Below are 18,086 nucleotides of genomic sequence, written 5' to 3'. Positions count from 1 at the left end.
TTAATATCTACCCGCACAATGCCTTCTATCGTTACAAAATTCTTAGACAATTTAATTAAACTTTCATATTAAGAGCCGCCAATGGTTTGCAGAGAATTGGAACAAAGAGAAACAGATTTTAAAACATGAATTTCGATTGTTTTTGTTAATAATAATAGTAGTAATAATAATAAATAACGAACATCTGTAAGAAACGCTATAATAAAGACATATTCATCATACATACATACATACATACATACATACACACACACACACACACACACACACACACATATATATATATATATATATATATATCAGATTATGTGTAATTAAGTTTTTCTTCAAATTTTCCCTCCAAAATTGTCAAAAATCACACGAGCATCTGAACAAAATATGTTCAAAATTGGAAGTAAACAATACATTTATACATTTTCTTATCATCTGAAAGGCATATAGAGATGTTGAATATGTGTATTTTTATTATAGAATTTGCTTAAAGCAAAGTTTTTCTTTTTTAATCGATAGCAAACAATTTCAGCTTTGTGTTAAAAATCAAGGCTTTTGTGCTGCAATTCTTTCCCAAGTATTTTCTGGCTTCTGATATATCCTAAATAAAATGTTATTTTACGGGGAATTAAAGAACAAATAAAAAATCAAGTCTAACGGACATTTTACTTACTAGTGGATGGCGGAATATAAGGTAAGATGGAAGTTAATTGGGACAGGATGGTATAGAAGGTCATGTGGGTGGAGCGTGTGTGATTTCTTAAGCATTTTTTATTAGATTCTTGATATTTTTCATCCAATTTTATCACAAATTGTTTTATTAGCAATTAATATTAATGCAATTATAAAAAACATCATCAAACATTAACAATATAACTTAAAAGCAAAACAAGGGAGACATATTATCAAAAAAGAAGTTTCTGAAATGCTAAGGAGCAAGTTCAAAAAATGTACAAAAACAATGACTGTAAAGACTGTTCAACTACATAACATTACCTACTTATACCAAATAACTTTTAACAAATGAATATTAATATTTTAAATATTATAACCATTGAAAAAAATATGAAAAAGGTATCGTTTATAAATGGTGAACAAAGTCAGTAATTTATTTTATGTATTTTATAACATAATGTGTAAATACTAATTGAACACATACTTAATTTCTGAACAGTAATATATTAAGAACAATATGACTTAATACAATAGTTCATTTGTGTAGATTTGGAATGACTTCCTTTGGACTTAAAAATTCCTTTATAGTGTTACTATAAACTATGAACACTCTCTACTGTTTAATGTTATCAACCATTTTAAATCGTATCTTCTAGATATAGATTTGATTTGTTACATTTGTGAATGTATTTTATCATAGTTAAAGTTTCGAGCTGACAAAGGCAATAGAATTGCCGAAGTAGTACTATTTTCATGTGCCAAAAATAAATAAGCTAAATTGTTTCGGATTTCGAGCTGGCAAAGACAATAGAATTGCTAAAATAGTATTTTCGTGTGCCAGGAAATAAATAAATAAGTTAAATCATGACAAAATAAGTATTCTAATTTCTAAATTTGATAAATGGTGTAGATTAAGAATATGGGGTTATTCTTGAAAACGTATAGATAAAATTGGTTAATTCACAGAGGAAGAATACTATTAAATGGAGTTATTTTTGTAGGTGGCAAATGAGTAAATAGTGTATGAACATAGGAACAGCGTTAAGAATAATCGAAACTATAATTATCACCGAAACATCCAAATAGTGACAAGAACTTTGCCTTATTGTTTTGTAAGTGCACGTAAGTAAACAACGGACGAAATACATGTATGTAATCATTTCACGGAGAAACATTAGGTTTATAATCTATAATTACTAATTTCATAATTTCACTCTGAAAGTACAGTACATTACTAAGTGACTAGGCCACGTGCACAGATTGCTACGAGTTTGAAATTGATGTAAGGAAGTGATATTAACGATTTCTTAATAAAAACGAGAAGCACCTTTGGCGTTGCACCCGCAATTACCATGTTCCTTCTAGAGGCTTTGGTGCATGGTAATCCTAATTCAAGACTACATTCGTGCTTTTAGTAGCGACCACAGGAACATAAGAAGCTAATTCAGTGAAAGAATTTTAATTGTTGAACAATTATTTCTAGTAGTTCCTCTGAACTTTAATTGTGCCAAATAAGTATGTGCGTAGGTGCCTAGGAAATAAGAGTGTAAAATCCATTAGGATAGTATTTCTACTAAAAAACATGAGTCTAACTGTTGTACGAACTGTACCCCATATTCTTAATTTGTACATGAGAAACAATGTGTAACTTTAGTGAAATGTAAAGATAGTAATTGAATTCCGTTGCTTATAATTTCAGGACTTCTATGATTCGGGTGGAGGAGACTGGGCATGGATCAACGTCAATATAGGCCATGATGGAGATGAATTCGAGCATCTAGAAGTTCCCAAGGCCACGGAAAGTTGGCATTTCAGTGCTTTTAGTGTCAGCAAAGAATTAGGATTTGGTTTGGTCGAGCCTCGCGACGATTTAGTGGTGAGTTGTGAGTGTCGTATTTGAAGCAAAATAATGCACTGTTATATGAAAATTCATAAAGCCTTTACTTTTCTTCATAAATTATTATAATTTCTTTTTAATACTGATGCATAAACATCATAGTTTTTTTTATGAGTGTCATGTTTGAAACTATTTATAACTTCCTTAAGTTGCTACTTTTATTTTCCATTTTCTAATGAAATAAATTTAGAAGTAAGTTCTCGGTTGAACTTCCTTGAACCATTCTCATAAATATAAAATTCTTTTGTATGTGACTATAAGCCGTAACAAGTTCTCAAATCTTAATATGTCACATGCCTTAGGAATTACATGCATCGGCATAATCAGGAAAACTGTTTGTAGAAAGGAAAGTAGCATCCTGGAAGGAGCTAACTATGAATAAACAAAAGACAGACAGAATAATACTGGTAATGGAATTGTGAAAAAGCAAATATTATTTTTTTTAGAAAGGTAACAGTTTGAATATCCATTATAAGTACCGTTCTGGAAGGATGTAACTGTGGAAAGCTCAAACAGAGTGGTAGTTGTAATAGAAATGTAACTGAATTGTGAAAAAGCAAATACTATCTCCTAGTAAGGGAACAGTTTGATATCTAATACAAGTATCTTGTTGGGAGGAGGTACTAAAAAAATAAAGAAAACTCAGAGAGGGTGAACAACTTATAGCGGTACAATGACTCAGTAGTGGAACGCTTATCTTTGGTGCAATTGGTTCCTGGTTTGATCAAAGACCATGCGAGTTTGTGGTGGACAACATCGTGTCTTTGTATTTTCTCGAAGTTCTCCCTTGTTTCCTCTCACATTCTCATTCTACCCGGTATTTGTAAATAATTCACTTTTAAGTATCATCCGTCTCTTTTAGCCTAAAGTTCATAATTGTGCGCATTAATTAAAAATTTGCATTTAATTCCATTTTCATAGGATGAATAAACTGAACTCAGTCTCTTGGATAACAGGAAAGGAAAAACTTGTACTTAAATCAACATTAACATTTGAAAACATCGTTATTTTCATGAAAGGAGTCTACCACACGTTCATATGAAAGTGTTCTATGTACGGTTGATCAATTCTCAGGAGGGCAAAAGCGTAGTAATTTATTTAATTTTGACTTTAAGTGCTGAACTTATCGTTTTCCATATACAAAAACAACTACATGAATATGTAACAGTTCAAGAAATAATCCAGAGAAAAGATCTGGTGCAAAAAGCAAACAGTAAGGTTTATGAAATACCACGGCAAATAAAATTCCATAACGTACCACGAGTAACAATATTTGGTCTTTTATATAAACTGTGATATTTGACTAAGCAACACAATCAGAGAAAATCGAAATATTTTTTTTTCATATGCATTAAGGAGTTGAAAAATGATCACTTAAGCGATTTATGAAATATTTTAGGAACAACTCATTTCCTTCGTGTATTGTACAAGAACTGACTTCAATTTTCTTTTTACTTCTTTTCTCAGTACGAAAGCCAGCGACCATTTATGGTACAACTAGAGGCACCAGATGTTTGTCACCATGGAGAACAAGTGGGAATTCGTCTGCTATTATTTAATCGAGAGAATTATCAAATGGAAGTATTAATCAAATTACATTCATCTCCAGATTACAAGTTTGTTAATGTTGAAAAAGATGGTATAGTAACTAGTTACAATGCACGGCTGACGAGTGGGGAACATCATCATTTAGTCTATGTAAGTCTTGTTTGATAATTCTCCACTATTTTTGTTTAATATTGATATTGGTAATTTCTACAAAATATTTTAAAGTGCTATACCGATCCAGTTTTAATTACGAATTAATTATAAATTTTTCGTAGATAAGGAACATTAATACCTTTTACAGTACCATACGATGATAGAAATTAATAAAACTCATTGAAACTATTTAATAAAATTCATGCACAAACTACATTAATTTTACAGTTACCAGGTAATGGGGAGCAAGAAGTATCATTACCAATTCGTCCTATGATAGAACAAGGAGATGTTGTAATAAGAATCACGGCATTTACGCAAGTTGCAAAAGATGATCTCGAACACACTTTAACAGTAATTGTAAGTATGTTAATTGAACTTTATTTGTTCTTCAGACTTTCATTATTATTGTAGTTATTCGTAATGCAGCTACGCTTTCTTGATTTGAGTAATATATAAGTTACATCGTTCTACTTTTACCCTTTCAGTGAGACTATGAATTTTTCACCCAACTTTTGTATATATGTTGGAGTAAAAATGTGAAACTATTACTTCTTGACGATCTTAATGCAGCAAGTTCTGATTGGTATAATGAAATCATAGAGTTAATTATTGTTATCTTAAATCAAAAGCAGATCAAAAATTAGTTTCTGTATTTAATTCAAATCAATGTAATTAACACTAGGACTCGCAGTTTTCTTACAGTATCTTGGAATTATTTCTAACAAATATTACTGATAGTTTCAGATGATTTGAAATAATCCATTAAAGTAGATAACTTTCCCCTTTCTTTTGAATGACAATTCCAACTTCTTAAATGTAATCAACTCTCCAGTTTAGTATAACGTATGATTTCACAAGGGCTAACTTCTATCAATTGTATGAGGACGTTAAACAACAAGTTGATAGTCTTTCAGGAAATATAAATAATAATATCACGTTACTGCTGAAGTTTTAGGACAACATATTGGCCGCAAATATGAATAAAACCCTACTATACATAGGAGGAACACACACACACACTCATATATATATATATATATATATATATATATAGTCCCCTGAATGGCAAAAGAGCTAAAAGTCTCATGAATATGAAAAGGATATATGTTGCGAAATTAAAGAAAATGTTAACCTCGTCATCTATACAACGCATATGTTAAGAAAACTTTAAAAAGGATGAATCATCAATTAAATTACAAAAATAATGAATCATGAATTAAAGCTAACTTATTTTGTCAAGCTGAAAAAAGAGTATGCATGAAAATAAATTGTATTTCTGAGTAAATTTAAAAAATCTCAAGGGAAACAGGCACCAAACTGTCTTATGCACTAATATATTAGAGAATCCAATATCACTGAGATTAGAAATACCAGTATTGCTGCATTTTAAGGAAACATTTTATAACAATTTTGATCTCAATAAAACAACATAACCATCTTAATAGTAAATGAAAGTTATGTCATTGAATTAGGAGGCAAGTTTTGGTCATGAACATCTTCAGGACTACGAAATGTTCTTAATTAAACGTGTTAAAAAGAAATAGCTAACAAAAATATACGAGTGTGTATTACACACTGGGCCATGCGGCACAGCAATTCATAAAATTTTGGAAACATTTTTCGTGCATATGAACTATTGGTGAGTTCAAAATTAGAATATGAATCAATACTTTACAATAGCATCGCACGATCACCCAGACACTTATGAACAGCATAGAAATGGAGCACAATATTTTATTTTATTAGACTGGTGTATTTTAGATTAGTTTCTATTGTTATTCTAATACTTCAGAGCCTGGAGAACGTATTTTAAACTAAAACCAGTAGCAAAAAGACGAAAATCATTAAACTTAACATAATTATCAACTATACTTGACAACTTACAAGGCTACATTTAAGAAGAATGGTTCAAACGATATATAGTAGAAGGGTCAGCTGAATGTCTTGAAATCGTTTCTAGATATTCCTAGAAGTAATAATAAAACTATATTTTAGAAACGTTCTGAAAAATGTTTCGCACATTTCGTTTTCCTTATATCTATTCTTAAAGTAGACTTTATTTACCAAAAAATTGTTTTATTTATATCTCATTAATCGGCACATTTATTTTATTTTCTTAACTACTTGATGTAATTTAGAAATGAATACAGACTATATTGTCAACGTTTATCTTTTAAAGCCTAACTAAAGATTCTTTTAATTTTGTTGTTCATTAATTTATTTCTAAAATATGAATAATAGTATTATTTAACCAATGATATATATATGAAATATAATATTAAAGTCAGTTCCATGGTTATTATTCAGCATAACATATACAAATGTACCGATAATTGTATTATTACTATGATAGTGTAATACCTAGATACATCACAAAGCATAATTTTTTGCTTAAAGCTGTTCTTAGCACCATAATAAAATTTATTACCATTATCTTTGTTTAATAATGATTTGGCTATTGGAAATATTAACCTAGTTCAGGTTGCTTTAGTGTATAAATGGATAGTTTTATCTATGTACATATATATCTATTTTTATAAATCAGAATAATACCATTTCACGCTTGAAATTGTTTAAATAATTAGTTTCTTATATCGGTATTTATAAATTTATTCTTATTCTTAGCAATTAATTTTCAAAATAATATTACATCTGGATGCATTAAGAATATTATGAGTTAACAAATAAAACACAGTTCTGACCAGAGCAGAATGAAATATATTAAAAGCTATACTTACAATGTTACAGTTTCAAGGACCTAACGTCCTCTTCATCAGACACAAACACTCAGACACGGAGTGTTTGTGTGTGATGAAGAGGACGTTAGGTCCTTGAAACTGTAACATTGTAAGTATAGCTTTTAATATATTTCATTCTGCTCTGGTCAGAACTGTGTTTTATTTGTTACTCTACTTATCCAGAGCCATGGAGTTTGTTCATTATGAGTTAATTGTCATAATTTTCAGTGATAATTCTACATATGAAAACATAAATGTTCCAAGTGGAAACCTTGGACAGTTTAATCTATATGTTGAATTAAAGCTAATCAAAAACCTTCTTCTGAATCTTTGGGGCAATAAGGATTTTAAAAGATATTTCCGAGTAGTATTTATTAATGTCATCATTTTTAAATGACAATACAACATCTGAAAGAGAAATTCCCAGATCCAAATGCAATCCTTTATGATGACAATAAAAATCGTGTAAACTGTACAGACTAAAGAAAAGGAGCTTTCACATTGCTAGGTTTAATTTATCAATAACTTCGGAACAAATTGACGAATTTGAATATATTATTTTTTATTTCAGATAGTAAGAGCGTAATGCTTTGTATGATGTCGAAAACTGTATTCAAATTGCATAATTTGTTTGCTCAGTTTAAGAAACGAAACTCTAGCTGTTGCAAAGCACGTTTGGTTTCGACATTATCGCATTTAAATTCGCCCTATAATGTTGATAATGATAATTATGAGAAAATAATATACATAACGATGATAACACATATATAACAATCTTCATTATTAGTATTTTGATCAATTTGTCAGGAATTTCAACTGAAAAAGGGAACTAAAAAGATTTTGTAAGTAATTTGCAGCTTATTAACTTCATACATATTGGAATTAGTAGTTTTATATGATTGAAGATGAATCTTTCAGATATGATTATAACAACAAATGATCCTGCGAAGAGGACCACCAAATTTTTATATAACTACTGGTCCTCAGTTCGTACTTTTTATATTAGAATCAAATTAACATATTAGAATCAATTTTTTATTCTATTTCTTTTTTCGTATTTTCTTCTTCTAACTAGTGCATATTTAAAAATCACACATTGCCGGAAAGAAAAGATATTTAAAATTACATTAAAAATACAAGATATCGTTACATGATTAATCTTTCGTTCCCAATTTTTCCTCTTCATCTTCAGTGTTACTACTTCCAGTATGAAACAGCTTAGCAGCTGTGTCATGGACTTTCATAAATGTAAATTACTCATTGAAAATCTTGTACATCTCTTTAGGGTGAAGGAGCACCAATCAATAAGCATACGTCAGTATTTCTTGATTTGAAGAACCGAGCTGTTGTATTACGGTATATGGATATTTTTGTCGAAGAGACTCCCATTGTACCTTACAATGAATGGAGACGCTATATCTACGGAAGTCCTAACGGACAGGTGTCGTTATGTGGTAAGTTGTTCTTTTATATACATATTAATAATTAAGATTAACATAATAATCAACACAATACATTGTTTGTTCTTAGAATATACTAGCTGAAATGTCCGTTCTTCGCACGGGGAGAGTAGGTTTATAGAAAATATTTCAATCTACTTCTCCCTTAGGATACGCATTTCAATGAAAGATTAATGATAAGAATCCATAAAATACTTTATTTTTCGCATAAATTTTGAAATATCCTACTACTCCCACAGAATACAAACTTTAATTGAAGTGACATGATAACAACCCAGCTTGAGGTTGATACTAACTGTTCCAAAAATTATCTCAAACTGGCTAGCTGTTTTCCCGACCCCGAAAACTAAGGATTCGACACAAATCTTGGTCATTTGGGATATTGTTTCACTCCTTTCTTACCTACTATGCCAATGAAGGCTGAACGTAGACTTGGGACCAGTACCGGAAATAACATCGGGAATGCCAGTATTAATCTCAGCGAACCTGAAAACTATGGATTCGACAATATTGTCCGTTTTCATTTATTTTTACATATAACCACTTCTTCTTCCCACCCCTAGTAAAGTTAGGAATGTCTTATTCCACAGCATTTCTTTTCCAAACTGTAAATCATATGTGTGCCAAGTTCAAGTTTAGTTGACATTTCTCCAAGCATTCTGAGTTATGGTGGAACATATATATATATATAGCTAGATAGATAGATAGTGTGATCCAGAAATTCCTGGACTAAATTTTTTTACCGCTTTCCTACCAGCGCTATTTGTGGGACAATGATTGCATTACATAGTACTAGGCTTACTTAATAAAAGTGCAAATTGATGTAAGTGTAGTTGCAGTAGTATAGAAGACAAGACATGTGATTCACACCGCTCTTATTAGTTTGTGTTAAAGTGTGAAATGGATGAGAAGGACAACAACGCGTAGCGGTTACATTCTACTGTAAAGTCGATATATTTGCAATAGAGACGCTAGAAATGATTCAGAAAGCTTATGGTGATGCAGCATTAAGCCAAACCGTTAGCAACATTAACTGGTGCAGCGTTAACCGTTTTTGAGTGTTACAAACGGTTTCGAGATGGTAGGGAGTCAGTGAATGGCGACAAGTACAGTGGTTGACCCACAACAAGCTGAACGTATGACAATATTGCCGTCTTCGAAAAAATTATCAAAGAAGTTCGAAAAGTGCCGTCTCGGTTAATAGCAGATACACTCAATATACCGAAAAGTATGGTTTTACGAATTTTAACCGAAGATTTGAGAAAGTGTGCACAAAATTTGTTCCCAGTTTCTGGCTCAAAAACAAATCGTAACCTTGCATCATCCCCTCACTCTCCAGACCAGTTTGCGCCCCCCCGATGTGAAGTTGCAACTTAAGAGTGAAAAACTCGATGCCATTAAGGAGATTCAAAGAGCTGAGACTTGAACAGGATTCCTACAGAAGAGTTTCCCAAGGCCATAAAGAAGTTGGACACACATGCTCATCAGGTATTGTTTCAAATGGAGTCTATTTTGAATAAGTAAACTTTAAAAAATGATACCAGCCTTCTTATTTTTCTTCCAATGACCCTAGTCCAGGAACTTATGGACCACACTGTGATATATGCATCTATTTTGATGATTTATAATCACGCGTTGCCCCCGTCAGAAAATAAAGAAGTGAGTAGAATAAATAATAGATTGTCCCTGTCGATTTCCGAAACAGGTAGCATGCCCATTCTTGCCTAAAATTGGGCTGAAATGACATCGGTATCAAATAGCTTAGTGATTCCGAAAACTATGGATTCGATACTAGTCTCTGTAATTTTGGACATTTTATTTTTCACCCCTTCTCAACGCCTCTTGCCAATGGGACTGAACTTGGATTTAAATGGCACCAGGAGTGTCACTATTTATTCCAGTGACAGGGAAAATTGTGGATTTGGTACTAATATCGGTCATTTTCGATTACTTTTACATGTCACCCCTTCTCACCCCTAGCAGTGCTAAAGGGGCTAAACTTGTACTTAAACGTCATCGTGTCAGCGATCCAAATAACTATGGATTTGGACTGTAATATCGGTCGTTTTCGATTATCTTAACATGTTATCTCTGTTCCCTTAGGAGGGATCCTTAGGAAGGTTTTACCGGCACTGGGGGTAGAAGGTAACGGTATCGTGAATATCATTATTTGTCTCTTGTCTCAGTGATCTTGGAAACTACAAATTCGATATTGATATTTGTCGTTTTCGATTAATTTTTTACATGTCATTTCTAAGAGTATTTATCTGCACAGTATTTTTTCCAAACTGTAAGTCATTGTGCGCGAAGTTGGTTGAAGTTGCTCCAGGCGCTCTAGAGTTATGGTGGAACATACATACATACATACATATATATATATATATATATATACCCACACATACATGCATATATACATAAGAAGATAGTGATGTAAACAAAATACTGTATAGATGCTACACGATGTAATTATTAACCATTTGTACAAATTTTCGTTTTAATTACAGTGTGTACCCTGTACCTCGATCAATATAATATATTATAACATAACTCTCAGCTTTTGTCTTTTAGTCATCTACACGCTACGTTAATTACATGTTTGTGGTAATTACAGAACGGACGTTTAAACACCAAAGCATAGAAAATTGGCACTAAAATATAACTCGAAATAATGAGAACAAAGTTTCATTGACATACAAAACCGATAATGTATTCAGTGTTTAAATTATATAGAAACATACCTGATAGTCATCGACATGTGGCAAAAATTTACTTTGAGTAAGTAATGCTGTAATGGTGTGAAATTTGCTATTCTAGTTTCTGCACATTCTAAAAACATGGAGCAGTTGCTGACACCAGCTAATCCGTAAGGAACTAATCTAGCTTCTATAACGTATCTTGTGAAGGCAAAGTTAAATAGCCGAAACAGTTACACAAGTGATATTAATATATTTGATACTTTGGTCAATTTTGTTTTATTAATACATGTTGAATATTTCTAAAGCTGCAATGAACAAATTAGCAATTATGCGTAATGTCTTCTATTTAAAGGATCTGCTCTCTCATTATGACCACTGAGAGCCTGTTCTTGTTTGTGCAGAAAACAAACATTATCAATGAAACATTTCGTGGTGTCTGTTTTTACGAAACCGTTTTTGCTAAAGCTGTTGTATAATTGAAGACCTCGGGAGAAAATAATGATATGCCACACTTACATGATTTTGAGAAACACGGCTTTGAATTGTTGGGTACGTACTGAACACTATTGAAAAACCTGCAAGGAATTGGCCATATCTCTGTCATCTGTTGACCAAACTCGGTAATTTCTCGAGGGATAACAGATCCACCGGCGTCAAGCAGCATAGGCTGTTTCACTCATTTTTCACGATTTTGAGGACTATCATTATTTCCCCCCGAGGTCTTCAGTTTTTAAACTTACAATATATACAGAATATTATAGAAGTTCCCTACCTCTCCTAAAACTATTGTGTAACTTTTAGATCTACAATGTATACAGAGAAGTTTTCATATCTAAGAGTATCCTAGAAGTTTTCATATCTCTGCTAAAGCTGTTGTATGACTTTTAGACTTACAATATATATATATATATATATATATATATATATATATATATATATATATATATATATATATATATATATATATATATATATATATATATATAAAATGCAGGGTGTCCGAGAAGTCCCCATATCTCAAAATTTGAGTATTACAGAGACAAATATTGATGTAATTTAAGTTTAGTTATTTAGCAATATTATAATTGAGTACTTAGATCTCTATGCTCCATCGTGCTGTACACAGATGTATTGGTCTCCATGTTCTTAACATGTTGCAGAGCGTCTGAGGAGTTATCGTCCGCAGAGCTTCTACATTTTCTCAGAATTCTTCATCTGTTCTGTACCGACAATGAGAGACATGCAACTTGATTATTCCCCACAATGAGTTATTTGTTGTTGTAGAGTCTAGGGTTCGTGGGAGTCATTTCAATGTGGATGGATATTGTTCTCATGATACTCGAACATAGGGATATGAGGACTTCTCGGACACCCTATATACTGTAAAAAAATTACAAATTAATGCCATATGATTGTTTTAGGCTAGTTGCTTTTAATATTTATGGCTATGATTTTTAAGATTACTTGCATTATTAGTATTTATTTAAATAATACTCAGTCATATCTGTTTTGTACTCATCAGGGGATGTTGTGGGGCCCATATTCCTTGATACGCCAGTTACAACTAATGCACTCCTGGGACGTGAGGCAAAAGGAACAGAAGCTCGTATATTTGACTTGGCGGCTAATGTTTGGAATTTGCATTACTTAAGGCTGACCAACCAATGGAAATGGGACCAAGCGAAGCAAGTTTTAGAAGTTATGAATTCCATATTTGCCCAAGTGATGAAACGTTACAATGAAACTGGGTCATTCAAGATGTGGGATACTTCTCAACCTAGTGTGTGGTAAGAAAATTACAATTTATTTGTACTGCTTTGTGGATGCAAGTTTTAAGTTGAATAAATCAGGAAGTTTGCATGGGTAGTAGATATATTTGATATATGTGGTTAAATGCTGACAGTTGTAACGAACAGCTTGAATTCTGTTCAAGTATTATGATTTAGAATATGGCTAATACCAAACGAATAGTTTAGAATTTTTATAATTTAATTAATAAACTATGTATATGAAGAATGTCTGTCACTTTATTATTAAATTAATAGTAAAACTAAAATTAATATAATTGTGTCTTTACATTTAACTACGATGAGGTAATCTTAGGATCTCTGGTGCTGTCTTCTTCGGTCATAATATGATATTTGTTGGAAAGTCAACAGCCATATTAGTCCACATACATGTACAGTAAATTATAACAACATCAAAGACATTATTATTTATTTAAACAATGCTTGTTTCCTAATTATATGAACACCATACGACATATATGATATATCATATAACGTTTATATGTTATTAAACTAGTTTCTGCGCCCTAGCTTTCTGGGACCGCTGTACACTATAGGTTAGAATCGAGCTTAATTAAAAACTCTAGTTGCTTACATTTAACCAATTCATTTATTTATCTTTTGAGTTTGCTCACCAACCAACATGCGGTTACACGAACATTAATGCTCAAATCTAAACATTGTTACGGTTCTTGCTCTATTTTAAGAAACAATTTCTAAGTTGCAATTAAATCGTAAATTGAAGTACTACAATTTCTAAGTTGCAATTAAATTGTCACAATAGTTGCAGTTGAGTTGAGTTGTTTTTAGTTTAGCGTCCCTTTCAGCAGCGAGGCTATATGAGACGTGGACCTACTGATTAACGTGGAATCCGAACCACATGAGCTCCCGCCGGGAATCGAACCCGGGTCTAATAGTTGCAGTTAAGTCACAACTTGAACCATTACTCTAAGTTGCAAATAAATCGTCACGACAGTTGAAATGAAATCGTAAATAGAACCAATACAATTTCTAAGCTGCAATTAAATCATCACGACAATTTAAAATTGGCAAATTTTCTGCATGCTAGCAACATCTATTAGCGCGATTATTTATTATTAGGAATTAGCGTGACACACTGAGCGTTTGCCTTTTATAAATAGAATATTATATTAGACGTAATATGATACAGTATGTAATATTAAATACAATGTTTATATAAATTTATATAACATTTAAAACTTACTGGTACTAGTAGCATATGTTGGTTGACGTAAGATTTAAAGTATAAATTGTAAAGTATAGTTTTTTGACAGACTTGTAGAATAATTATGTTTAGGAAGTTGTTGTTATATAATAAAAAGTTGTTTATTTAAAGTTGAACAAGTTTATATTGTAAATAGTTCTTTGTTATGTGGAACAATATTTCCAAATAGAAGTCTTTTTTTCTTGTACTTAAATTGTTCAGCATTAATCCTCTTAAACGAGAGCGCACAAATAATATACAAGTACCCCCAGTTTTTACCTTTTATATCCGCCACTATAAATTTCACTCCAACTTATCGATTTGAAACCTCTGCATAATATTTCGAAAGCATTAAAACAGAATTGGAGAAAATTAAATTTAGCTGCAAAATATTACTCATATTTAGCAGGTAGTAGAGCATTTTAAATGAAAATTTTCTTGTTATGTTTATAGGCTTACTGCATGGGCTATTCGTACCTTCAAGCACGCCTCCTTTCAAGATTGGGAAAATTATTTCTACATAGAACCTAAAATTGTTACCAAAAGCGTAGAATGGCTTCTGAAATATCAAACAGAGAACGGAAGTTTTACAGAAACAGAGTGGTTTGATTATCCTCTAGATCCTAAGATGAATGGAAAGGTATGTGAAAGTAGTTTCATGTTACTGATTGCCTGTAGTTTGTAAAAGCTTTGATTATTATTATGTGTAGATATGAACTTGTTTTATTCCATAATTATACACTGGAAAAGAAAATGGTAGAGTTTTGTAGACAAAGACAGTGCAAATACATAGTAACGTTCATTTTTTTCAAACTGGAAGTCTATTATAACATACTCTGCAGTGGTAACGTGGCATCATGTTGCTTTTTAAGTAACGTTAAAAATACACTTTGCCGAACCTTCATTTATGAATCTCTAAATCTGAATAACTTTCGAATACATGAGCCAATTTATATGCAGCAATTTAAAACAGAGGAAGTCAGACTCTAATTCAGCGTTTCTCGAACTGTGGTACAAAAAAATTCAAGTGAATTGAATCTCACACAATATAGTTGAAAATCTCAGACAGATATAGATTGTGCAATTTAATAAGGTAAAAATTATACAAATATTATACAAATACAAATATATTATTCCTTATAGTTTTCAATTAGTGAAAAAAACTAATATATATTTTGTTGCATTACTTCAGTATAAAATTAGGGAATTTTAAAAATATATATTAAGTGTACTGATATATACTCGAAGCAATTAAAAAAGTGATAAATTTGCTTCCGAAGGGGATAAGAGTACAGTGGCTCGTAGAACGTTCTGCCTAATAAAAGCGACTCTCACTTTAAAAAGTTTTAGAAACGATGTTCTAATGCATAAGAACGTAGCCTCATTGCTTTTATAAAATTATACTTGAAAAGTTGCTATTTTTATTTGAACATAGGTAAGATACAATTTTACACTAACAAGCTGAGTGGTGAAAAATGTACAACCCGACCAAAATGACTTGATTTTTGACGCTGCAATAACTAAGAGTTAATAGAGCATTGCAAGCTTTACCGTACTCTATATATAGTTATATACACTTTACTTAAGTGTACTTTATATGTACTTTACCTAAAATAAAATATATCTATATTGCCTTGTTAATTGGAATGTATGATATTCCTTTTGGTGTTTTAAACTATAGTGGTCAGACTATATCTAAATAATGACACTTGACGAAAGCAATTTCTTTTAATGGTGAATAAACGTTTATTGAAACTCATTAGTTCTTTCACAAATTAGTGTCAAAGCACATTTCACAAAAGAAAATGAATTTTTAAATATAATTATGCACATTTAAAATATTTATGTATAATACACGTATATAACCATACTTCCGTTTGTTTCTTAATTAGTAATTATGTTACAGTCACTACGGAAAGGAGAAGAAGATCGGTATCGTAACATTACTTTGACAGCTCATGTGCTCATAGCGCTGCAGGAAACTATAGACATGGTTCAAGGAGAGACGCGGTCAGCAGGTTCAACAGCGCGCATTCAAGCTATGAGGTACGCTTCAACCGACATTTCATTAATTACTCACAAACAGAACTTAGTTTTCTAAAAAAAAAACCGAATTTTTTAGTCTATTTTAGAGGATCTTGTTTTTTTTAAATTAATTTAGTTATTAATGTACTGTATTGTTAATCCAAAAAGCACAAAATTAAAATTAAGATTGACGAAAAATGAAATCCAAATACCAAAAGTGAGATAGACTAGGTGACTAAAATTTATATTCCATTTTCGTTTATCTATATATTATATTGAAACAAATTACAAGGTACAACACAGGGGATGCGCTTACAGCGCTGAGACTCACATTAACACGTTTCGTATTTATAAATGCTCTTGTCACTGCAAAAGCCGTGGTAGCTTATAGTAAGAGTGCAAAATGCCTCAAAGACGATATCAGCAAGTTGAATGAGGCTGTATCATAGGTCTTCGACTTTTTATTTATTTATTTATTTATTTATTTATTTTGCACTTTGTGATAGGGAAAGAATGGTTTGAAATATCTCCTTACTTTAGTATTATTTGCAGCAATGATTCTGAAGAGGCACTTCTACCAAAAGACCGAGGTTTGTTCCAACTTGGTCCACTGAAAGGGATAACACTAGACCGCATGTAACCCTAGAATTTCTACCACTTGAGACGGTTAGAAATATATTTCTTCTTTATTTAAAAAAAATATCGTAGATTACAGCTGTTAAGGACATGAATAAGGATCTTGCTTCATATTTACGATATTTTCTTCTCGAGTCTCTAGAAATATATAGGTGATCGCAGCATCACAATTGATGTTCTCTAAATTATTCAGTTTGATTATTTCTACTCTTTATTCACACTAATATTTTCATTACCAACCAAAATAACACTGTAATGCCCTCCTTCCTCCCACGAAAATCAAATTTTTGATAAGTGTATTTTAGTATGCCCTTAGAGTTAAAGCTTCCATTTGCTGATATAGATTTTAGTTCTATCACTTTTTACCTTCATTAAATCTCTCTGGTTAATAATTCACATTTATTTTAGAATGCCTAATGGAGTATGGACTACGAAATAAAGTAATACGTTTGGACTATTTAGAATATTCTTATTTCTCTTTTCTTCAAAGACCTCTCACCATTTTTGTGACAAAAGCAATACAGTTGATTAAACAGGGAGGAATATTTATGTACTCCTAGTTTTCTTTCATAAACCTATTTCTAGTTGTCTAAAAAAACAAGTTATTATAAAATATCGTTTCATAATTTGTGGAATCTATGTTCGATCCTCAATATTTATTTATTTATTTATTTATTTGATATTTTTGTGTCTTGATGTTTTGCTGCAGGTATCTTGAGCGTCAGTTGCCTATCATGAAAGATGCATATGAGATCGCCATTACAACATACGCCCTTACATTATGTGACAGCTCGGAGAAAGAAAATGCCTTCAATAAATTGCACACAAGTAGCTTTGATGGAGAAGGTAAGTTTTTTTGCTTGTAGTATCACGTTTTACTTTGTCAAATTATATGAAATCTCAGACTCCTAGAAATCTTGAACTAGGAAATCATAGACAAACCCGAATTAACTTAGAATTCAATTATTTTGTTCCTTGAAACTCTGATACATTATAGAGATATTTCATTAATAAGAAATATTATAAATTATAATAGCAACATGATAAATAAGATACGAAAAAATGGTAGATAAAAGAAAACCGAATTTAATAATAATAATAATAATAATAATAATAATAATAATAATAATAATAATAATAATAATAATAATAATAATAATAATAATAATAATAATAATAATTTATCTCCAAATTGTTATTGATTCTTTGAATTAGGCGTAAATTGAGATATATCTAGTCGGCCGAAGCACAT

The 18,086-nt window shown here is 31.3% G+C and overlaps 1 protein-coding gene across 1 annotated transcript in view; it reads left to right on the top strand.

Annotated features, from left to right (window-relative positions):
* LOC145686754 (CD109 antigen-like) overlaps positions 1-18,086 on the top strand; it is a 257,687-nt gene that overhangs the window by 212,150 nt on the left and 27,451 nt on the right. Inside the window, exons 15-22 of the mRNA XM_081760392.1 lie at positions 2,366-2,542; positions 4,031-4,261; positions 4,493-4,624; positions 8,291-8,459; positions 12,684-12,948; positions 14,627-14,813; positions 16,080-16,219; positions 17,544-17,680. Coding sequence (XP_081616518.1) covers positions 2,366-2,542; positions 4,031-4,261; positions 4,493-4,624; positions 8,291-8,459; positions 12,684-12,948; positions 14,627-14,813; positions 16,080-16,219; positions 17,544-17,680 — 1,438 coding nt within the window. The remainder of the gene's footprint in view (positions 1-2,365; positions 2,543-4,030; positions 4,262-4,492; positions 4,625-8,290; positions 8,460-12,683; positions 12,949-14,626; positions 14,814-16,079; positions 16,220-17,543; positions 17,681-18,086) is intronic.

Source organism: Thermobia domestica, chromosome 1 (genome assembly GCF_964235325.1).
Source record: "Thermobia domestica chromosome 1, izTheDome1.hap1.1, whole genome shotgun sequence".
NCBI lineage: Eukaryota > Metazoa > Arthropoda > Insecta > Zygentoma > Lepismatidae > Thermobia > Thermobia domestica.
This window is presented reverse-complemented; position numbering and strand designations above follow the sequence as displayed.